The sequence below is a fragment of the Dama dama genome, chromosome 19, assembly GCF_033118175.1.
Source record: "Dama dama isolate Ldn47 chromosome 19, ASM3311817v1, whole genome shotgun sequence".
Classification (NCBI taxonomy): Eukaryota; Metazoa; Chordata; class Mammalia; order Artiodactyla; family Cervidae; genus Dama; species Dama dama.
Genome location: NC_083699.1, coordinates 5160429 through 5184711, shown reverse-complemented (window position 1 = coordinate 5184711; position 24283 = coordinate 5160429). Strand labels below are relative to the sequence as shown.

The window sequence follows — 24283 nt, the reverse complement described above, 5'->3', positions numbered from 1 at the left end:
TGACCCCTTACACCCTGAAAAAGCGTACAGTAGCAGAGGAAACAAAGAACCAACAACACCCAGAGGGACGAGCGCTGAGAGAGAAGAAGGGCACAGAACCGTGAACACACAGGGGGCCTCATACTCCGTCCACCCAGCCAAGGCCCAAGGCGGCAAAGAGTCCTAAGCAAAGTCGCATCTTCCTCTAGCAAAGGATGACGAGAAGTCAGCCAACCAAGAGGGTACACAAGAGTCTTCCACACAAACGGAAGTTTGTGCAAATGTTCAAGGTGAGAGCAATCACGGTGCCTGCAAGGCAGGAGGAGTCAAAGCAGCAGCAGCTCACTGTTGGAGGTAGAATCAGGCGGGATCAGACCAAGAAGGGGCTTCTGGGAGCTCAGGGTTTAAGAGTTAAAGGACTTTATCCTGAGGGCAAGAACGAAGGGTTAAACAGGACGTTGCCATTACAGATAAGATGGGCAGCGGACATTCTCTTTGATACATCAAATAATCTTTCAAAAAACTCCTCACTCCTCATCTTCCTTGCCATGAATCATTATGTCCAACATCTGTGAAGACTACACAAGATTCCCTAACAAAAGAAGGTTCTGGGTAATACCCAGGACAGTGCTGCTCAATAAAAATATGATGAGACCCATATATGTAATTTTAAATTTTCTAGTAGCCATATTCTTTAAAATAAGTAAAATTAAGTGAAATTAAGATTAATAATATATTTTATTTAAGGGGATATTTCTAAAATATTACCTCAACATGTAATAAATATCAAAAATACTGAGATATTTTACATAATTTTTTTCATACTAAGTCTGCAAAATTCATTGTGCATTTTACATCATATTTCAATCTGGATTGGCCCCATTTTCAAGTCCTCTATAGCCACGCATGGCTAGTGTCTTCCATATTGGACTATACAGGCTAGAATGTACTTTGGGGAACATCTCTGAGAATGTTTAAGGTACTTCTATCATTTTTGTGTTTACTAATTTATAAAAGTACTGCAAATCAGCTTCTAAATGGGAAAAGACACAGAAAAATCTCAATTTTGAAAGGTACCCATAATCCTATACCAAAAATACCAGTTACGTGTGGCCGTGTATGCTTGTAAGACATGGTCCTGTGTTTAAAATACACATAGGGTGGGCTTTCTCAAAAGTAGGGTCTGTAACAACAGCTCTTAAACGTACTATGAAACAGACACTGTTTGTATAGCTTTATCATCTCAGAGGCTACACTTAAATAAGTCCTCCCAGAGCCCTGGAGTTTTGCAGGAACCCCCAGCATTTCAGGGAAACCCTGGTCTCCGTGGTCACCTCAGTTCTCAGGCTGTCCTGCTGCTTCTCTAACGCTTCTTTCCTGTTACCCGTCAACTCGATTCTTCCCTTTACTAAAGGAAGGAAGAGAAGGTGAAAGGGAGGAAGGGACGGGTACCTAACAAATACAGCACAAACTTAGCTTCCAGAATTTGCTGGGCTTGATTATATCCTTGCCTGGAAAATCTCATGGACAGAGGAGCCTGGCGGGCTGCAGTCCAAGGGGTCGCAAAGAGCCAGGCACGAAGGAGCGACGAACACTTTACTTCCGTGGTTATATCTATTGCCCTCTGCTTTTATTCCTCAGCAAACGACTCAGAGGTTTGTGTGTGCGCTTTGAGTGACTCTTCTCACATCACCTTGCAGGCCACGCCTTCGGAAGTTGCCAGACCATGAATGCCACCGCCGCCCCACCCGAGGAGGGGTCCTGCCCCTCGAACACCCTCATCACCGAGCAGGTCATCCCCGCGCTGTACTTCGTGATCTTCGTGGCCGGCATCCTGCTCAACGGCGTGTCGGGGTGGGTGTTCTTCTACGTGCCCAGCTCCAAGAGTTTCATCGTCTATCTCAAGAACATTGTCGTGGCCGACTTCCTGATGAGCCTGACTTTTCCTTTCAAGATCCTGGGGGACTCGGGCCTGGGCCCCGCGCAGCTGAACGTCTTCGTGTGCCGGGTCTCGGCCGTGCTCTTCTACATCAACATGTACGTCAGCGTCATGTTCTTCGGGCTCATCGGCTTCGACAGGTATTACAAGATCGTGAAGCCTCTCCTGACGTCTTTCATCCAGTCCGTAAGCTACAGCAAACTGCTGTCGGTGCTGGTGTGGGGCCTCACGCTGCTCATTGCCCTTCCCAACATGATCCTGACCAACCGGGGTGTGGCGGGGACCGCGCGCGTGAGATGCATGGACCTTAAGAGCGACCTGGGCCTCAAGTGGCACAAAGTCTCCAGCTACATCTTTGTGGGCATCTTCTGGATCGTGTTTCTCTCCCTAATCGTCTTCTACACTGCTATCACGAAGAAGATCTTTAAGTCCCATCTCAAGTCCAGAAAGAATTCCATATCGGTCAAGAAGAAATCTAGCCGCAACATATTCAGCATTATGTTCGTGTTTTTCATCTGCTTTGTGCCTTACCACATTGCCAGAATCCCCTACACAAAGAGCCAAACAGAAGCTCATTACAACTGCCAGGCAAAAGAAATCCTGCTCTATGTGAAAGAATTCTCTCTGCTACTGTCAGCTGCAAACGTATGCCTGGACCCCATTATTTATTTCTTTCTATGCCAGCCATTTAGAGAGGTCTTGTGTAAGAAATTGCATATCCCATTAAAAACTCAGCATGACTCGGACACTTCCAAAACCAAAAGGGAAAATACAATACGGGAAAGCACAGATACTTTGTGAGTTCCCACCTCCTTTCAAATTAAGCTCATGCATGCATACTGTAATCTTCAATTCCATAACAAAACAGAATGAATACTGAATACACGTGTCCACAATAGTATCATCTCTAGGCATCACTATTCAACTTAGTGGAATAATAAAGTTAATAGGTAAGTTTCCATGCTTCTTTTGTAACATCAAAGAGAAAAATAATACATTATTTAATCTTATCCCATCAAAATAGAAGGTTTAAACGTATAATCAGTAGCCTGGTCAGTTCATACACAACTTTAAACAGCAAATACATAGGAAGCAATAAAGACAATTCACAGGTGTGTCTTCTTCTAAAAACAAGAATTAAGTTACACAGTTTTTTTCAACAGGGTCATTAAAGACCAGTGTAAAAGCAGGCAGAGTTGATATGGACTTAAGAGGCCAGTTTGTAGTGAAAAAAGTCAAGTTTTCTCTGATTTGAAGAACCTGGGTAAGCAGACAATGAGAAAATTACTTAAGAAATCCCCAACTGATTTATTTCATCACATCTCAAAGGAAAGCAGATATAACTTCTGTACACCACAGCAAAAAATGTAATTTTTCTCTGATAGCATTTTGAGGATAAGGTAACTTTTAAATTCTTTATATGAAGGTTAGCTAAGCCACTTAATGAGCCTGGGGTTCTGGTCTTAGAATATGTTTAAGTGAACTCTACAGAGAGAAGCTAGGTAGTGGCATGTGTTGTGAGCAACTTCCTCTGCTCAATGGTATGGGAAAAAATATATATATATAGGCTGATTGGGGAAAAGGCATATGCACACAAATACCCCCCAGGCTGGCAACATACATTATTCCCTAGGAGCAGAAAGAAACAGATTCTGTAGAAAGCAACTGGACTTCATAAAAAAGAAAATCTAAAATTTATGAGTGATAAATTACACACAAAATGAAAATTTACATATCACATTTTATGAAAAACAAATTTCATATGTGCAGATATAGGATATGGTCGCTGGCTCTGCGAGTTATCAAAGCTAAATTCTTTCCTTGCTATTAACTTGCCTGAAGATATTTAGCCCAACTTTCAAATGTTCTTCTCAAACATTTTTGTATGTTTACATATATATATTTTTTCAAGCCCTATCATATATGTACTAATAAAAAAATATTTTTCATAGTGTCAATTTTTCCCTTAATAGTCAAGATATTAAAAAACAGTACCAGATTTCCTCAGTCAAGACATGGGTGGTTGCGTTAGTACACTCGGTCAGACAAGCTAATAAAAGGCAGAGAGAGCAGGCATAGGAAAACCCAAGCTAAGAGTTATATCGAGTACTTTTGAAATCCTATGTGCCACTGACTTTTCAAAACTAAATATTTCTATGTTCTAGGACCTCATCAGATTTTAGAGAACAGTGAGAAGGCACATTTTAAACTGAGGAAGATCTGGGAAGGTCTTCACACTCTGAATCCACCTTCCAGTCTCTGCTCCCAACTCTGGGTCAAATGTTCTCTTCCAAAAAGAACAAAATCACAATTCTATCATACGCATGCCCGGCAAAACTAAGTGTGCTATATAGCATTTGTCTGGCTAAACATATCTGCAAAAGAAAGTAGCTTGTTTGTATTCAGTTCCCATTGTTCAGGGCAAATTATTACATCCTGATGTTTTACATACCCCTACTACAGCACCAGAGGAGAAACTGAAAGTATAAAAGAAGACACGAACCAACCAGCAATGCGTCTGTAGCCACTGCGGCCAAGCAAACCGGAAATATGAAAGGCAGTATCTGTCAGGAAACAATATGCAATGCAAATAAGGACGGGTGAACCAAGAGGTGAACAGCTGCAACTGCGTATCAGAACTTGTGAAGCACAAGACCTATACTTGGAAAAGGGTGAGACACTGAAGAAGACACAAACAGATGGAAAGACGTCTGGTGCTCACAAACTGGCAGAATCAGTACTGCTAACATGATCACACCACCTAAGGCAACCTACAGGATCAATGCTATCCCTATGAAAATATTAGTGGCATTGTTTACAGAACTAGAACAAATAATTCTAAAGTTTATGTGAAAACACAAAGGCCTCTGAAAAGCCAAGATAAGCTTGAGAAAGGAGAACAAAGCTGGAGGTATCACACTGCCTGATTTAAAACTATACTGAAAAGCTATAGTAGCCAAAAGAGGATGGTACTGGCACAAACACAGACACATAGATCAACGGACTAGAACAAAGGGGCCCAAAATGAACCCTTACTTACACAATCAACTAATCTACAAAAAGGAGGCAAGAACATACAATGGAGAAAAGACAGCCTCCTCAGTCAACGGTGTTGCAAAAACTGGGCATCTATATGCAAAAGACAGAAACTGGACTATTTCCTAACACCATATACACAAATAAACTCAAATGGATAAAACACTGAAATCTAAGATTTGAAGGCATAAAACTTCTAGAAGAAAACACAGGCAGTACACTCTTTGACACTGGTGGAAGCAATTTTTCGGGATATGTTTCAAGCAAGGGAAACAAAAGCAAAAGTAAACAAACTACATCAAACTAAAAAACTTTTGTACAGCCAAGGAAATAAACAAGAAAGCAGAAAGGCCAGGAACCCTCACGCACGATCAGTGGTGATGTAAATGGGTAATGCCACCGTGGAAAACAGTACGGAAGGTCCTCAACAAAAATAAAAACAGAACTATCAGCAATTATACTTCTCAGTACTTTTCCCGAAAAAACCAAAAACACTTATTCTAAAAGATGTGTGCATCCCTATGCTCACTTCAGCATTATTTGCAATACTCAAGACATGGAAGCAACCTAAGTGCCCATCAATAGATGAATGCATAAAGATGATGTGAGATACACACAAACATATACATACACACAGACAGACATATATACCAAGCACAAACAGGGGGCAGTCAGAGGGGAGGAATCAGTGAAACAAGTCAGGGATCAAAGAAGCAACAAACTTCTAGTTATACAGTAAATAAATCATGGGATGTGAATGTAATGTACAACAGAGAATTTAATCAATAATATGGGCTTCCCTTGTGGCTCAGCTGGTAAATAATTGTCTGCAATGCAGGAGTCCTAGGTTCCATCCCTGGGTCAGGAAGATCACTTGGAGAAGTAAATGGCAACCCACTCCAGTACTCTTGCCTGGAAAAGTCCATGGACAGAGGAGCCTGGTAGGCTACAGTCCATGGGGTTGCAAAGAGTTGGACCCGACTGCACAACTTCACTTTCACTTTCTACTTTCACTGGTGACAGATGGAAACCAGACATATCAAGGTGATCCTCTTGTAATGTGTAAAAGTGATCACTGCTATGCACCTGAAACCAACAATACTATAAGACAGTCACCCTTCAATTTAAAACCTGAAGAAAAAAATTCAGATCAAGACTACAAACAAATCTTTGGATTTAACTTTTAAAGATCATTTAAGACTTTAGCGAGAGGAATTTCTGTAAGAAATTTATCAGAGTTAGAAGTCAGATCATAAGGAGTTTATTCAAATATTGAAAAGTTAGGTAAATAAAAGCAATGAGCATTTTTTTAAGAAAGAAACTTAAAGGTCCATGGCTACAATAAAAAATAGAAAAATAGAGCAACAGCAAAAGTGGATTAATCCAGAAACTTCTGAGATCATTATTAGTTTTTAAATTATTTTCTGTAATATGTTCTAGTTTATAAACAAGACTTGTAATACATATTTGCTGCAGCTAAAAAATACAACATTCCACACAAGCAGTGCTATGAAACAAAGCATTTTGAAAACCGGCTTATGACAAACACAAGCCACGTTTTGTTAAAGTGCTTCTTCCAGGAGTGAGAGGTTAACAGGCAGGAAGGCTAGGGGTCTTCAAAACAGAGAAAATAGGCTGCAAGTGTCAGACTTTAGTGGCAGGAGGAAACAAACTACAAGTGTCAGATTTTTTTCTCTTAAAATTCTCTGTTGCCAGGACGATACCTGGTTCCACCAGAACTTAACTTTTCTCAAAACTTGAACTAACCAATGCTTTTTTCTTATGGAAATATTTTTCTTAAGTCATGTTAATGAAACTATGTATTTGCTTTGGAATCTATCTTTCTTCAAACTGGTTCCACCTAAAATTAACTTTTGGCTGATAACAGCTCAACAAACCACTATTCATATCAGTTGTTTTATGGCTGGGGGACGACACACCTGTGCCATCCTATCTCAAAAATGCATATTGTGGGAGAGGGGGCAGGTCAGCCTTGAAGTGTCTCTCTTAATTGTTAATAGCTTTCTAACAGACATAAAACTAGCAAGGGGGGCCACTCTCCGTCCCCCTTCTGATGTCTATGTCAGAAGCTTTCTCTGTCCCATTTTATACTCTAATAAAACTCTGCTATACAGAAGCTCTTGACTGATCAAGCCTGGTCCCTGGTCCGGAAGTTAAATCTTCTTCGGAGATCACGAATCTGACACAGTTCACCGTGAGCTATCAGGAGGATGTCCTGTCATAAAGCGGTGATCCATACATCACTCGAATCTGGCAGAGAAGAGGTGGCCAAAAGGAAGTGGCAGCTTTTACTGTTGAAAACCACAGAGTATTAGGTCTTTCCTACCCCAGCACACAAACCCTCACAGCGCTGTTAACCCAAAGGAAATCCCATGTCCTTCTGGGCAGATGATCTGTTGTGTTTGTAATTTGTATGACATCTCTTGATGTCATGGATATTTTCTGTACTAATAAAGTTTATTTCTTCTCCATAGTCAAAACACGTAGGTAGCAGCAACAGGACAAAGTACAGAATAGAGAAATAATGGCACAAACTTCCTGTCATCTTAGGTGGAAACAAAGCTTAGTTTAAGGGTGTTTTCCAGAGTCTCTAGATTAATCCCTTAGACGACGCCAACGTGGAAAGGTTTTATCATTTCTAAGTGACCCCACTAAAAAACTACAATTAGGCTTGTGCCATATAAGAGACTTGCTGGCTGACAGACTTGAATGTCCACAGCTGTGGGCAGGGGTTCCGTTAAAGGCCAGGTGCAAGGGCTGCAGCTGACGGGACCAGGCCTGAGTTGGTCCTGTTTCACCAGTCACCTTCCATGGTGTGAGTTTTAACTAATAAAAGGAAGTTACCTGCTCTTCTTTTGTGGTAGCAAGATGAAAAGGGATAAAATAAGCAGCAAATTATGCTGTATCAGATAATGAGGTATCACTAAAAACACAGGACGTCGATAAACCAAACTTTTCCTACCTGCTAAGCCAGATTCTTTCCTCAGACTTCCCATCCCAGAACTAAGACCACAGCCTGCTTCCCGCCGGGCCCATTCCTCAGCGCCTTCACCTCCACAGTCGTTCCCAACTGGCCATCCCTTCTGGGCCAGTTCCAGATCCTCATTGCCTCTCGTCTAGAAAGATGGTGAGATCCCCACCCTGGATCTTGTCTTCCACTTTTCCTCAATCCAACCCCACGTCCTCCAATGCCCGCACTTGCCTGGTACTACTGAACTGACCTCTCCTCAGACAACTGTCCTGAGCGCTGCACTGCTTCCTAACCAAAGCATCCAAGATGGACCGCACGGCTCCAAGACGTGGCCCGGGCCTCTTCCTCACACAGACCCCACACACACACTCCGCAAGCCCAGGCTGAGAGGCGCCAGACGCCCTCCCCACACCACAGCCCAGGTGCGTGCACCCTCCCCGAGCCCACCTCCGCTCCCTCACGTCTCAGGAGCAGCTCTTCACCTCCTTTGGTCTTTAAAAGACCACTTCCTGGACCCCCACAGGCTCTGACAGCCCACAGTCCACCCGCAACCCCTCAGTCCTGCCTTGTCTTGCCCATGCCTTCTACGCTGCGACCTTCTAAAAGCAACGCTTTCTGGAGGATGGAAGTGAAGGAGGCAGCCTGTAGTCAAGAAGTAGTTATTTGAATTTGTCTTAACCACTTGACCAAAAAACAAAGATTCACGAGAAATTGATCATATCATACTCAAGCGGCGGGGGGCGGCAAGGGGGGAAAGGACAGGGACTTCAGTGACTAAAAAGACACAAGATAACCTTTAAAAGTTCTTTTTAAGGGACTTCCCCAGCTATTAATTATTTTATAAACATGAACCAAATAGCACAGCCACACCTCCCAACTGAAAGATGAGATGAATCATATATTGATCAGGTAACACTGTGCGGCCAATAAAAAGGCAGAAAATCGAAAAGCACCAGACAGGGGAGTGACTCCATACACTCAGCCACCCCTGCAATCAAATTCACATTTTAAGCAGATGCAAAACACCTCCGGCTTCAAAATATCCCCAAATTTTTACGCTTCACTTCACTCAAAAGGGAAAACTGAAGCAGAATATAAACAATGCGGAAAGAAACTGCAACCTGTTAGCAGCTCTGCATCTATATCTCACTTTAAAACTAGTCTGTCTAATCACATCTGTCACTGTCGGATCTGAAGCTGCCAATCTGAGAGTTAGGAAAGAATGTCTTTGGACTAATTCAGGTGGGAAAGGGGATTATCCACCTTTAAAAACACTTTCAAAATGCAAACCTAAAGCGCAATGACTCCAGAGAGAAGGGTGACCTGGAGCCACAGAAGCTGCTGGAGAAATGCTCCAGATATGGGCATTTGTTAACCAAGGAACAGCCTCCTGCCTGAAGATCATTTAAAACCTTCAGGATGCAAACTATTTTGAGCTGTCCACATCTCAAGTTGCAAACTCCGTGAGGAAAGTGCGGCTCAGCGGGGCCTGTCCCACTGCCCAGGGGCACTCAGGCTCAAACAACCGTAAACACTAAACGTGCGTGTTTGCAGGGGGCGGGGGGCGGGATACGACCGACCTGGCAGCCTCTCTCATAACCACATTTTCCATCCAACACTTCCGTTTGAACTAGAATAATTAAGTGCTGGGGAACACTGGGGTCTAACTGTGCAGCTCTGAGCAAGGCCTCAAATTCCCTCATGTCCTAGTTTCCCCATCTGTAAAAAGAAAAAGCACCTCTATTTTATGGATTTCTTCAAAGAAAATAAATTCTCAAACGTGTGTTCCTGGCTGTGGCAGTGGCTACCTACCCCAACAATCTTTTTTTTTTAACTTCCTTCCTTATTAATTCCAAAGGTTACCATGCTATGTTTGAAAAGCAAATTTTAAGAATGTTACACATTAAAAATGATGCGTCTATTGAAAGACAGTTGTTTGGTACTTGCATTCAACAAGATCAAAACTATTGTTTGTGTGGATAAAGGAGAGACTATAAAAAGATCTTTTTTTTGTCAATTCATGGGGCAATTTACTTTCAATTTTTAAACATACAAAATACTCATTTAAAGTAAACGCTTCATCATTTCTTAAATAAAAAGTATTGCCACAACCCAGGTAGGGGAAAACAACTTCCCCTCACTTCTTCCCACTTGGGTTTCTGAAATACTGGGTTAGTGATGACGTGCAATTTCCTAGAATGCTAAGAAAATACCCACTGACAAGCATTAGTCCTTAATGAAACAGAAAGAAGTGATTTATGGAAATTTAAATGGAACTAGTGTTAAAGACAAAAACAACAGTGGACAGCAGGCCAAAAAAAGAATGCTTCTTCCACTGTGAAGAAACTTCCACAAAACTCCAGGGTGCCTCAAGCTCACTGTCAGGAATGAGGAAGAACACACTCAGTTTCACTATTAAAAGACTGTGTGTTGTGTGAGTCACTTCGGTTTTGTCCGACTCTTTGTGACCCCATGGGCTGCAGCCCGCCAGGCTCCTCTGTCCATGGGATTCTCCAGGCAAGAACACTGGAGTGGGTTGCCATGCCCTTTTCCAGATTAAAAGACTGGTTTCTCATTATTCCCAAAAGGAAATAGAACATGAAGAACTAAGGGACTTCAGCTCTTTCATACTTGGCAACCCAGACACACACACACAAACTCAGAACAGTTCAATATATTTCTTAATTCTATCCATACCCCGAAGTGAAGAGGGAAATACACACGTAACTATGTCTAACTAAAAAAAAAGAAAAAGAAACTTTACCAAAAACCTTTGATGCCAATGTTCCTTCGTACCATATTTTAAATCCATTCACCACTCAGCTGGCAGCCACCTGCATCTCATCAAATTCTTTCCATCTCACCCTCTCCATCCCCCAGTGAGTGTAAGCCCTGATCATAACTGCTCATTTAACTTGACTACTACAAAATACAAGTGCATTATTCAGTGAGTCCTAGCCAGTAATGATGCACATATTAGTGTCTTAAAAGAGAGAGCATTTCCTATTATGATGAAAGTTAACACTGGTTCCTAACCCAAATCAAAGTTTGAGAAAGATTGGCACTTTTCCCCACTAATTTCTAAGTGAATATACGTAAAAATTATTCTTTTGCAAAATGATAATAACTACCTGAATCTGAAAGACCACCAGGGTATCTGAAACCAATGGACAGTGTCATCATAAGTGTCCTTATAGAAAACTGTTGTGTTCAAAAGTTCCCTAGATCCACCTTAAGTTCCCTCCAGCTTGACAGTTCCCCTTTAGTCTTTTAGAGGTTTTTCTTTTGAAGAGTGAATACCAAAGGAATGTATTTTAGACCCTAGCAAAGCTTCTTCTGACTATTATTTAGAAAACTAAGAATTACTAGGAGAAAAAGAGACAAAACCAAGGTACCCACTAGGCCAATGAAGCAACAGAAATCCAGACACCACCCCAAGTGGTCAGGCAATGATCTGCCCCGACACATCACCTCTGGACCACACTACTTACTCCCTCAAAGGAAGAACAAACATTTATCTGATTTGAATGTACACAAGAGGGTCCCTTTTCATACGTTATTAATTACTAAGTACCTGTCTCAATTCATTATGCCGTTATGGCCAGATTGACAAAAGAACATTGCAGGTTTACTCTCATAACTTAGAAAAACAGGCCCAATACATTTTTGAATAAAAAAAAATTCCCAGCTATAAAACAGTACGTACAACACAGCAACATTTTTATGCGGGCATGTTGTTGTTCGGTCACTAAGCCGTGTCCGACTCTTTGCAAGCCCGTGAGCTGCGGCACGCCAGGCTTCTCTGCCCTTCGTTATCCCTCTGAGTTTGCTCAAACTGAGGTCCCCTGAGTCAGTGATGCCATCCAACCATTTCATCCTCTGTGAGATGGTGTGAGATGATGTGAGCATACTCACAGGAAAATTTTAAAATATGTATCATCAGACATCACCACAGGTAGTCCAGTGATTAAGAATCCGCCTGCCAATGCAGGGGACATGGGTTCTATCCTTGGTTCAGGAAGTTTTCACATGCCGCAAGGTAATTAATAAACCCTGTGTGCCACAACTACTGAGCCCGCATGCTGCCGACTGCTGAAGCTGGCACGCCCTAGAGCCGGCGCTCCGCAACAAGAGAGACCACCCCAATAAGAAAGAAGCCCATGAACGGCGACGAGAAAACAGTCCCGTTCATAGCAACTACAGAAAGCATGCACACGGCAACCAAGACCCAGCACAGCTAGAAAAGGTTTTAAGTAATTAATTTAAATAAATAAACAAAACAAAAAATAATAATAAACAAAACAAAGCCAAAAAATGCATGCAGCAAAAACGTTAACCGTGATTATCTCTGTACGTGATGATTTTCCTCTTATATTTCCAGATTCTTCTAAAATATGAACAAAAAATGAAGATAAATTTAAAAAATACACTGTATCAGACTCTATTAAATCACATATTATCTGTATGTTAATAGATGTCTCACAGCAGTATTAAAATTGCAACCATTTTTAAAATTATAATTTTGAAAGCTGATGACTGTCAGTATATATACTAAAGAAATTCTGCTTAAACAGCTGGTATCTTTAACTCATAACACCATTCAAGACACAAAAACTGGCATTCTTTAAATTCATTATGATGAAAAACACAGCTTGGGTGATTTCAAAAAAAACACAGGTATTACAACAGATGAATAAAAATCTTTCCTCTAAAAGAACAAACAAATCTTAACTGTTGAAGACACCTTGTACAAAATTGAAAAGAACTTCTTCAGGAGGCTTTCATAAAGGTAAAATATGTGTTTAAAAAAAGAAAAGAAAAAAATACAGTTAAACTATCTGCAAACCACAGTCTCATCTACGTCAATACGCAACATTTTAAAACCACACAAAAAGGAAAGGAAATTTTTAGTGCAGCCGGCAGCCCTGCAGCGGGCCTACTGCCGCTGAAGCTAGCCAGACAGCTCACGTTTCTCTGAAGACTTGGAGCAAGGCCCGCTGAAGCACAGAGAATACACCTCCAGGTATGTCTTCCTAAATACTTAATATATTCAGTGTCTTTACGTGGCAGGGAAATCTATGATTTTCAGTGCTTAAACCATGCGAGCCGAAAATGCCAACATGTGATAAGGGTGCTGTGCAAGAAGGCACCAATGATTAAACTCCAAATAGATTCTCAGTGTGAGCTACACTGTAATTTTCTTCTACCTGAAGCCCTCATCCATCCCTTTCAGAAAGACGGCTTAATTCACACAACACTGAACACTGCTTCCTGATGGGTTGGCCTAACTAGTCAGTAGCTCGACTTTAAAACTGGGTGGATGCAGGCTGGGTCGTAGTTCTTCCCCGCAGGGCACAACACAGCTCTACAAACACTGTGAGAGGTAATTTCTAGAAAACTCTGCTGTGACTTCTGTAAAGAACAACTGATGAGTTATCTCACGAGGTTCTAAGCAATGGGCACTCTCAAACAAAGGCAACACTAGACATCTCTTCCTGATTTTGCTGGAATACACCGGGGCAACTCAGATTTCCATAGGCTAATAACTGGTTAAAACAATATATATTCATCAAGCACTTAGTGTTCAAATTCACAATGGAAAACACAGAATGCTATTACAGTGTAATTTAACAACTGTTAAATTTTTGATATGACCAAAAATTTCAAATGAGAAGTTTGGGCTTCACTGCAAGCTAGACAGAGGTTCAAGAAAAACAACTGGGAGGCCCTGCATGACTCTCAAGCATTATGGAATGAATAGTTACACAGTAATTATTTTTAAATAAATTACCCACGGTGGTCAGTTCCAGATACATAGTACGCTAACTGATCAAAACTAATTAATTCTCTAATCCTTCTCTTTACCACATAGTCACCTATAAAATGAGACTTTAGTGTATAATTGTATGAGCAACAGGGGCACTCAAAGAAATGCATTATATGTTACGATTATAATGTAACATCTGAAATACAAGCATCTAGGCCAAAATGCTAGCACCTCTGTAAAGGAACAATGAGCAAAGGCGGGAGGTGAGGGCTCGTCTATACCGACACTAGCTTTTGACCCAGAGGACAAAAGAGTGTTCAGAATAAATAGTTAATAATTAAATGGTTATTAGCCAAAGTCAAGTCATAAGGAAGTCAGTAAAGCATAGAGCAGACTTCAGATCTGAAGGTCTTCCTTTGGGCATTTAGGATAGGCAGGATGGGGGCTGGGAAGGATAGAGGCAGAGCCCCTAGAAAATGGCCAACAAGGTGGGACCCTAGTCTGCTCCACCAAGCCAGGGAAGCCTGGCCAACAGCCAGGCGCCAGACCTCTGTGTGATCAAACCCCGAGACTGGACCAAATGCTACCAACAAGGGATCCCTGCATCCTGGCAGTCCTGTGAGCCCCAAACCCTATCACAACAAAAAGTACACAGGAAGGAAGGAAGTGCTCCCAGAACAGCAGGGATCCCACCAACTAAACCACAGAGCTGGGGGGAAGACAGTGCAGACGGTATGGAGAGCCCACGGACAGGAATTCTGAAAGAGAAGCAGGTGGAGGCTTCAAACATACAACAGACGCTTGTTTTTTAAATGTATCTATGGTAAAAGGAAACATCAAAACACACAGAGCCTGAATGTCCTGCATTAGTATTTAGGGGGAAAATTTAAGAATGAATATTTTCTTTCTGCTCTTTGACATGAACATTTTTAGACTATAGTTCCTAACAGCAGTGAGCACTTAGAAAATGTTTGATATCATAATAAAAATAAGACAAGGTACCATAGGATACCACTCACATGTGGAATCTAAATGCAATGGTACAAATGAACCTCTTTATAAAACAGAGAGAGTCACAGACGTAGAAAACATACTTATGGTTACGAAGGATAGAGGGGGGAGGGGTACACTGGGGTTGATGCAAACGCACTGCTGTATATAAGACAGGTAACTAATAGGACCTACTGTAAGCACAGGGGACCCTACTCAGTACTCTGTAAGGACTTACACAGGGGAAAAAATCTAAAGAGAGTCGATGTATGTAGAACTGATTCACTTTGCTGCGCAACTAAACTCAGCACAACACTGTAGACCAATATACGCCAATAAAAGTTATTACTCAAAAAGTAACAACAGACACAGTTTCAAAGCGGTTTTGAACATGGCTTCTAAGATCAGACTGTCTGGCTGGGGATCCTGGCTCCATAGTTTACCAGCTGGACAACCTCAAGCTACTCAGCCTCGCGGCGCCTCAGCTTTTTCATCCATAAAACAGGGTATAAATGACCTATTTTCCTTCCTTTTTATAGCCAAGTAATACTCCATTGTGCACATGGACCACATTTTCTTTACCCATTCACCTGCCCACGGACATTTAGGCTGCTCCACATCTGGCTACCGTAAGCAATGCTGCCGTGAACAGCGGCGTGCATGTGTCTTTTTGAATCATGGTTTTCTCGGAGAATACACCCAACAGTGGGCTCACTGGATCATTCACTAGTTCTATTTTTAGTTTTATAAGGTACCTCCATACCCCAGTTTTAAAAGGGTAAGGGAGACAACATCTACATGATAGAAATAATAAAAGGTTAAATAAGTACATGTGAAGTATTTGGCCTGGTACCAGACACAAAGAATGTGTCTGATGACTTTCACTGAGTTTAGTACAGAATGATGTTATTGCTGGACTCTCAAGCCCTATCTCAAGTAGGGAAATGGGAAAAACATGTACTCTTTAAATGTCTCTTTAATTTACAAAGCTTTATATACATCTGCCTTATTCATCCACTTACATATTATTTCACCCCAAGATGTAACCAATGCATCATTAAATAATTAGGAGAATTAAGATTCAAAAAAGCTTCTAAAGTTTTGTTTTTTTAAAAGGATGTTTCAGAGAAGTGGCCTCCTTAGCCCCTAAAGTTACTGGTTGCTATTTTTAAAAGCTGCACACGAGTTTTTTCTTGCTAAAACACAAAACCAATCTTCTGATCGATAAATCAAAGGAAGGAAGTTGTTTGATATTCATGAAAAGGGTGCCACAGCCCTAAGAGCATGAGTTTATGAAGCCTAGTTTATTTAACTTACACTATAAATCATCCAATATTCCAGATTTGGAGAGAACATGACAACACTCCGTCACTATCAGTGATAATCACAATGGTTCCAAGGGCAGGACTTACACATCTGGCCTTGACTGCCTTGAAACCCACAATGAAAGAAGAAAGAAAAAACCCTCAAGTGCTAAAGTTAGATGTTTTGATACATCTATATATATAACTGAGCTTCTCTCCTGAGAACTTTGTAACCAACAATCATATACCCTTGCCCTAGAAGCCTTTAAAATATAATCTTGGTCAAACTTCTTGCCAACACTGACCAGGAAACATCTACGCAAGCACATATAAGAGACATATAAAGCAAACCACAAAGCTGCTTTAAAACTATCTTGCAGCTACACTGAAAAAAGCAAAAGCAGGAGAAATTAATTTTAATAATGTATTTAACTTAATGTATCAAAAATATCATTTCAGTATATGTTCAATATAAAAGTCACTGACACATTTTACTAACTCTTGCACTACGTGCATAAAATAGCACAATTTTACTCCTTAAGCCTTTGAAATGTGACCCGTCCAAACTGACTTGTGCTGTTAAGTGCAAAGTACACCCTGGGTTTTAAAAATTTAATGTAAAATATTGTAAGAATAGTGCAAGGAGTAACTACTCTTTATAATATTTCATACTAAATCTTTTTTAAGACCCAGTGTGTACTTTGCACTTACAACACAGGTCAGTTTGGACGGGTCACTTTTCAAGGAGTAAAAGTCATCTGTGGTTGTAGGTTACCAAACCAGGTCTATACCATCATAATCCAGAACATCAGGCAAAGACCAGATGCTGATCCTACAACTTCTTCTGCTAAAAGAAAAATGAAATTCTGATTGTAAAAATGTTCTGGTACACAACAAAAGGCCTATTATTTAAATAAAAATCTTCTAGATTTTAGTACAATTTTCTGCCCACTCTCACCTCCCCTCTCCACCTAGGTTTCTCCAGCATGAAGAGTTCTATCAACCTATGAAAACAAAAGCCAGGAAGCCTCATTGAGAGCAAGATTCAGGCTCAGCCGCAACCAAACTTTTTTGTTTCCTCTCTCTAATTCTCAGAAATGCAGTTCACTTATCTCCTCTACAAACTAACTTCCAACCCAACTGGTTACAAACAAGCTATCAGGATGCACAAGTGTGAAGTCAAAAATATCGCTTCTAGCAGCAACCTACACGGGATTTCCCAAAATCACAAAATCAGACCATGGAAACTCCAGGCTTCCTTCCTCATAATCGAAGGTGTTCCCACCAATCCACACATCAAGTAACTTCCCCAATAAAATTCTAAGAAGCAGAGTGACTGCAACCATGGTTTTGGGAATGCAATTGTGTTTGAAGAAAACAATTTCTAATTTGAATTACTAACCTCCCTTCCCTCTCATTCTTTTTTTTTTTTTTAACAGATTCTTTGCAGCTTTTTGTCTTTGTTTTGTTCTTTCTGGACGGTCATCCCTACTGTCCTTGAAGATGACCAACAGTTCTACCCTCTGTCCAGTTTACAGAGACCTGGAGCCATTCACATATTTCTTTTATTTAGTTTTCCTCGTTGGAATTATTGGAAGTTGTTTTGCAACCTGGGCTTTCATACAGAAAAACACTAATCACAGGTGTGTGAGCATATACTTAATTAATTTGCTTACAGCTGATTTCCTGCTCACTCTGGCATTACCGGTGAAAATCACTGTTGACTTGGGCGTCGCACCCTGGAAGCTGAGAATATTCCACTGCCAAGTGACAGCCTGCCTCATCTACATTAATATGTACTTATCAATAATCTTCTTAGCATTCGTTAGCATTGATCGCTGTCTTCAGTTGACATACAGCTGCAAGATTTATCGAATACAAGAACCTGGGTTTGCTAAAATGATATCAGCTGTTGTGTGGCTAATGGTCCTTCTTATAATGGTGCCAAACATGATCATTCCCATCAAAGACATCAAGGAAAAGCCTAACGTGGGCTGTATGGAATTCAAAAAGGAGTTTGGAAGAAACTGGCATTTGCTGACAAATTTCATAAGTGTAGCAATATTCCTCAATTTCTCAGCCATCATCTTAATATCTAACTGCCTTGTAATTCGACAACTCTACAGAAACAAAGATAATGAGAACTATCCAAACGTGAAGAGAGCTCTCGTCAGTATACTTCTGGTGACTACAGGCTACATCATCTGTTTTGTTCCTTATCACGCTGTCCGAATCCCATACACTCTCAGCCAGACAGAGGTCATATCTGACTGTTCCACCAGGATTTCACTTTTCAAAGCAAAAGAGGCCACACTGCTCCTGGCTGTGTCCAACCTGTGTTTCGATCCAATCCTGTACTATCATCTCTCAAAGGCTTTCCGATTAAAGATCACTGAGACGTTTGCTTCCCATAAGGAGTCCAAGGCTCAAAAAGAAAAATCAAGGCCTGAAAACAATGCATAAAATACGGGATTTTTTTCATGCTATAATTTCTTGCCTCACTAGACAATTAAGTGTACAAACTCCTGGGAAGGAGGGGAAAAAGAGCCTCCGTAAGTAAAAATACAGGCAGAAGGCAAATGCGGCTTGGTTTACTGACAAACTGTTTCTGAACACAAGTCCAACTGTACTCTTGCGGTTGTTGATGCTCCTTAACACAAATGTTTGTACAAAAAAACAAAAAGCTATAAAGTCTTCTTGAACCAATATAAACCCTGCAATATCCTTAAAACCTAAATGAGTTCTATGACACAGAGTCTGAAATATTCATTAGGTATTCACTTAAAGGCCTGGAGCTGACTTCTGATAGAAATATGCAAAATACTCTCTATGTGAGTTGCCAGAAAGCCCTTTAGCAACACAGTTTAAAGCCCTTTAGATCACTTTAAAAAAAAAAGGGCAGGTGATTTCTTACCTGAAACCACATGAGCCTGATTGATTTTTAATCCATCCCTTCAAAAACATTAACTTTTTGACTCAATGCTCCAATTTTTAACATCTAAGTGTGTCCTGCCACAATAGCCTACAATTTTTTACTTATAAAAAGGTTTGGAAAAACATGGTTTTTGAATGTACTATATATCCTTATTTCTACCTATAGGTTATAAATAAAGATATTTCTACTGTTAGTAATGACAAATCCAGTGATTTCTTATTTTTAGTTTGTAGCAGTAAATACCATACCCCATAATATCTTCAAGTGGGGGGGTCCTTAAATTATACTAACTGCTAAAACTACTGTTTTGGGACTCACATCCAAAGTATGGAAAACTAGCACCAAATAGTGTTAAAATAGACACGTCGGCTCCGCATCGCAAGGACTTGTTAGAAAGAGATGCGGCATGAGCTTAGCTGAAGTGTGCCTCCCAGGTCCTGAAGGGGAGTCTGACCCCAGGGGCGGCCAGCCACGCAATGTATGTGTGACCTCACTCTCAGGGTCACAGCCCACTGGTCAAATTCTCTCAGATGCGAGTAAAGCATAAAGGACTCAGTAGATGGTATTAAATGAAGACTTATTTAGGGAAGGAAGACTAAAACATTTAGATAAGCACATACAAGACTTTGTATTTTTTGTTTGTTTCATTTATAAAAGCCCACATCAAAACCAGTAATGCAATTGCATTAGCTGCAATGATTAAGAAACGGTGTTGTTTGAGCAAAAGCACGCAGACACAAGAGAACAGAGTATGGTCAGCAGAGGAGAAGGATGACATGGGTAATGGGGATCAGCTGCTTGGTGACAAAGGGAAGCTAAGTTTCAGGTGGTGAGCATGCTGCAGGGGATACCGCAGTAGAAATAAAATGTTTACACATGAAATACCTCTAATGTTATAAATCAACATTACCTCAATAAAAATAAATGATCTCAAAGGATAGGAGGGAGGGTAGGAGGGAATAAAGAAGGGAGCGAGAAAGACAGAAAGAAAAATAAGGAAAGAGGGAAGAAAAGAAACGAAGGAAGGAAAAAGAAATGGTGTTCCTGGAAAGTGACAAGTTTGAATTCCAGGCTCATTTTTTAGCTCTGTGCTGCAAACTATTTTCTGACCGCTGAACCTTGGACAACTCCTGCCCACAGTGTTACTACGCATTCTCTGAGGATGTACAGTCTGAGGAGAACAGTAAATGAGAAAATGCACCCAAAAAAGTGCCCATTACACCTCTAATGTGGTAGGCACTGCACCAACCCCAGCTGCCCAGTGGTAACAACAGGAAGCCCTGTTGGTATCACACGTCTGACACAGAGAGGGTCTAGATGACCCTGGGTGACCTGTGGCAGAGGCTGGCAGAATGCCCAGGCACTAGAACCTGGGCTTGGTGGCCCACTGAGAGCAGAGTCTTACTGATGAGCAGATTAGGACGTCATTCACACAAAAGCATATATGCAACTAGCTTACTTTTCTGAATCTTTTTTTAGTCAAGCTGCCTTTTAGTCTTCTCTCCTTGGCCTTCACTCACTAGAGCCACACTTTAGAGACAAAGTGGGGGCGGGGGCGGTAAAAAACGAACTTTTTATTTTTAAATCATATTCTTGTATTCTCCTCATGTGCATAATAGGCTAGTCAGACTCACTACAGCATCCACAATGGCATAGTTTTACTAGCATATGCTTTTATTTCCCCTTTTCTGATGGTTTAGTCTAAATCACACTCACAGTAAAGGTGCTTCTAGACAACTGGTAATAGAAGGCCATTAAAAAACTCTATCCTATAATGTCAAATTTCTAGCAGTTCTTTTATGATTTCGCATCACAGCTGAATTATGTCATAACCCATCAGGAGACTTACTCACTGGGAATCATTCATGCTCTTTCCTCTAAGGAAGAGGACAGCCTTGAGAACGTTAAGTGCTGGGAACAGCTGTGTCACCACGGGTCACATGAATTCACACACGTGACAGAAGGAAGAAGCGCATGCTCACGCAGCCCCCTGCTCTCACACACCCACACACACCCACAGGGAGGCCTACAGAGCGCTGCTCGCCCAAGAGAAGCGAGCAGAACCCTCAACCAGCCTGAACCCTTTTCACGTTTCTGCCATATCTCCTTCCTTTCCCCTATTTTTTCCAAATACACATTTGGGGATAATTTAAAATTTACAGATAAAGTAAAAAGATAGTGCAGGCAGTTCCCGTATATTCTTCATCTAGTTTACCCTAGAGCTAAAGCCTTATGTACCATGATATATTTGTCAAAACCAGGACACTAACACCAGCACATTAACATTAACTCAACTCTAGACTTCAGTACAGAATCTTTTTGGCTAGTTCAAAACAAATCAGACATCATGATCGTTCACCCATGAATTCTTCCAGATATATCTCTAAAATATCAAGCTACTCTTCCTGCTGCCCTAAATACACTGTGAAGTTGTTCCAATATGTGGAAAATGAGTGATGCTCACAGGTAGCAGATGAAAAATACTGGTATATTCAACCAGTGATGAAAAAGACACAATTTTAGTTACTTTCAATATAGTCCTGAACACAGGATAATTAACAAGGGGTTCTTAATTGTTAACAAGAAGAAAATATATGTGGGTGTAGTGATTTTGAAAGTCATTTCAGAGGATGTTCAAAAATAACCAAAAAATAAACAAATTTAAGAAACCATTTAGCCTAGAGAGCAAAACTCCTCAAAGGTATCCAGGAAATAATATAATATGCACCTCACAAATACATTTTTTAAAAGAATAGTAGTAATAATAGTCTTCTATTTAAAAAAATGACTGAAATAAGTTAAAATAAAATTCCATGAAAAAGGATAGTGAACCTAAGAATTTAAAAAAATTTTTTTATAAATTGTGACCCAATTTTCATTTTCCCTTCAAAATAAAGCACATCACTTGTTATGACTCAAACACCAAATTTCCCAGCAACCATTTTCCATGTGCTATCATCTGGTTCTTAAAGTCAACAGGTAGAAATCCAAGTCCACCACGTATATGACCTCTTCTACGGAGCATGAGTCGACTTTTCAGCCAGACGTTTTGCCCTCCTCCCGTCTTTATTCTTTCAGAGTAGCAGAAGCGCTCTGGGAAGGCCAAGCGGCTCCCTTTTCAGTGGACACTTGGGTTTTTACTCAAGTTATTTCACTTATTCTCGGGCTTGTCATTTCACAGACATTTGTCTCCCTGTCTTTTTCATCTTTTCTGTGCTCAAAAGTTCTTACTCATCTGTATAATGCCAAAAGTACCTACCACAATACAGTGCACGTAAAAGCTACTTAGTTTCAGACTGAAGTAGGAAAATACATTCGGACATCATTTGCAGTGACTCAGATGCTCTTAGTACAAGTATACTAAAATGGAAATTTTTGCTAAACCTAGCCAGTCAGTAGTGCGACACCACGAATGTAGGCTACAGGAGCAGACAGGCCACATGGTGAGAACCTTGACAGACAAAGAAGGCAGTGAACACAAAAACTCACCTCTTTCACATGCAGGACTCAGGCAAGCAGCTGAATAACCAACGACCCTACAATGAAAGGATCAGCTTGCCGGCTGACACGCGACTTACCAGAGGTATGGGAAAATGGGTTGCATACTGCAGGTGTCGTAGGAGGTCATAATTAGATGGAAAAATCAACTCCCTTGGTTTTTCTCTCTTCAACAGCTTCTCACCATTAACTGACATTCTTCTGCCCAGAGAAGGGTTGGCATTCTCACAGGACTCTCCAGGCATGGGAGAAAAAATCTAAGTCATGTAAAACAAATGTTGGAGACTGTAAATGAAAGAGCAAAACCAAAGCGCACAACTTCAAACACACAAGACACTCATAATACCATATCTTTTCCTTATTTAACCATTAGCAAAACAATGAACTGTGTGAATTTCCACAAATTTCATATTCAGATCGGGAGCATCATCCCCCACTCCTAAGATGAGAGAGTGGCAACCACACATACAGGTCAGAAATGTGCACGGCTCCACTCCCCAGAGGACCAGAGACAAAACTAGACTCATAACTAAGTGTCTTCCTCATAGGGCTACATTCCTACAAAAACACATACAAAGAAATAATTCACTTACAAAGCTCATGAACAACAGATGCAAAAGTTTTAGTCTGTACCCCAACCAACATGGGTTTTCATAAAGAGTCAGTTACACCCTGAGATCCCTGAGGAAGAACACGTTGTAATTATACCAAGATAAAGTAGAAGAATGTACAACAAGTCCAGAGCCAGGAAAGCTGTTATTTAGAAGTTGAACACGCATCCAGCAAACCAACATGGCCTGTCCTGATGAAATGATATTCATGGATTTCTGAGAGATAATGAGCTCTAAACAAAGGAGTCACGATCAGCCACGGAGGATGAGAGTGTTTTAATTTACCAGAGGAGGCAATGCAGCCAAAATTGAGGATGAACTGAAATGAGACAGCTGCGTGAGATGATGAACTGTGGCCTGGGGTGGAATTCATCCCAGAGAAAGACATTCACATCACAAGTACAAAGGTCATGCCAATACACAAGGCAGGGGGCAGGAGGAGGAGACAGTTGGGGATAGAGGAGGGGGAAGGAGGGGTTCATGGTCAATAAGAATTCGAAAGTTGAACCTACTGGAAATTCCGAACCAAAGTCAGTTTTAAAGTCATTCTTGTCTACTTCATCAAAAATATTAGGAGTTCCTGAGTCAATGCCCATATGCGCCATAATAGTCTGTTCCTGATAATTGCCAGAGAAAGAAAGTCACATTATAAATTTTGTAGTTCATTAAGAAGCTGAAGCTAAAACATAACAGTGACATTAAGTCATCTTTTGTCTCTTTTCCCCTCAGTGTGTTTCTCCTCAATAAAAGAAAAGGAAGTTAAGATACACGCTGCTTTACAAAGTCACGTTCTTCGTCCTCATGATAAAGAAGACTTAACTTCCGTGCTATTTCAAGGAAAAATTACACAAACTTCCTGACTAAAAACAAACTGACCGTAATTTCCTTCTTGGGGCTATTCCCAGTCACATGCTCACCAACTCGCCTTAGTAAGAAAAATCTAAGAGTATATTTAATATATAAGACACCCTGATGTCCAAAAACAGGAAACAAAAGAGAGAGAGAGAGAGAAACATGGAAAAAGCATAAACAGGTAAACTAATTTTATGTTTCACTCCAACTTTTTTACTGTGGACAAATTTAGAAACAAAAGTATTCATATTAAAAAAGTAATTTTCAAAAATTTTTCTGAGTATAAACTATAAATCCACGTGTGCAATTTTAAAGGCACATTTTTAAATTACAAAGATAGCCATTATTGTAAAACATCGTAACAGCATATGCTGGAACTC

At 40.7% G+C, this 24283-nt stretch overlaps 3 protein-coding genes across 21 annotated transcripts in view; 2 read left to right on the top strand and 1 right to left on the bottom strand.

Annotated features, from left to right (window-relative positions):
- The window catches only part of P2RY14 (purinergic receptor P2Y14), a 66013-nt gene extending 58760 nt beyond the window's left edge, over positions 1-7253 (top strand). For 12 of the 13 annotated variants that reach the window (XM_061168127.1, XM_061168126.1, XM_061168115.1 and 9 more), the window contains one exon: positions 1680-7253. In XM_061168127.1, the coding sequence (XP_061024110.1) occupies positions 1706-2719 (1014 nt within the window). In that variant the 5' untranslated portion in view covers positions 1680-1705 and the 3' untranslated portion in view covers positions 2720-7253. Of the gene's footprint in view, positions 1-1620 lie in introns of all 13 variants that reach the window. The other variant, XM_061168123.1, reaches the window with a different exon arrangement.
- Positions 1-24283, bottom strand: part of MED12L (mediator complex subunit 12L) — a 355795-nt gene that overhangs the window by 215415 nt on the left and 116097 nt on the right. For all 6 annotated transcript variants that reach the window (XM_061168108.1, XM_061168109.1, XM_061168111.1 and 3 more), the window contains one exon: positions 22521-22697. In XM_061168108.1, the coding sequence (XP_061024091.1) occupies positions 22521-22697 (177 nt within the window). The remainder of the gene's footprint in view (positions 1-22520; positions 22698-24283) is intronic.
- GPR171 (G protein-coupled receptor 171) lies at positions 12831-18719 on the top strand. 2 transcript variants are annotated; one of them, XM_061168136.1, is made up of 2 exons: positions 12831-12969; positions 17447-18719. In XM_061168136.1, the coding sequence occupies exon 2, from the start codon at positions 17511-17513 to the stop codon at positions 18468-18470; it is 960 nt and encodes a 319-aa protein (XP_061024119.1). In that variant the 5' UTR covers positions 12831-12969; positions 17447-17510; the 3' UTR covers positions 18471-18719. The 2 variants fall into 2 exon arrangements, with proteins under 2 accessions (XP_061024119.1, XP_061024120.1); XM_061168137.1 differs by having other exon boundaries at positions 16983-18719.

What these genes read in the sequence shown, in the direction of transcription:
- GPR171 (XM_061168136.1), top strand. Translation starts at nt 17,511, where the DNA reads ATGACCAACAGTTCTACCCTCTGTCCAGTTTACAGAGACCTGGAGCCA.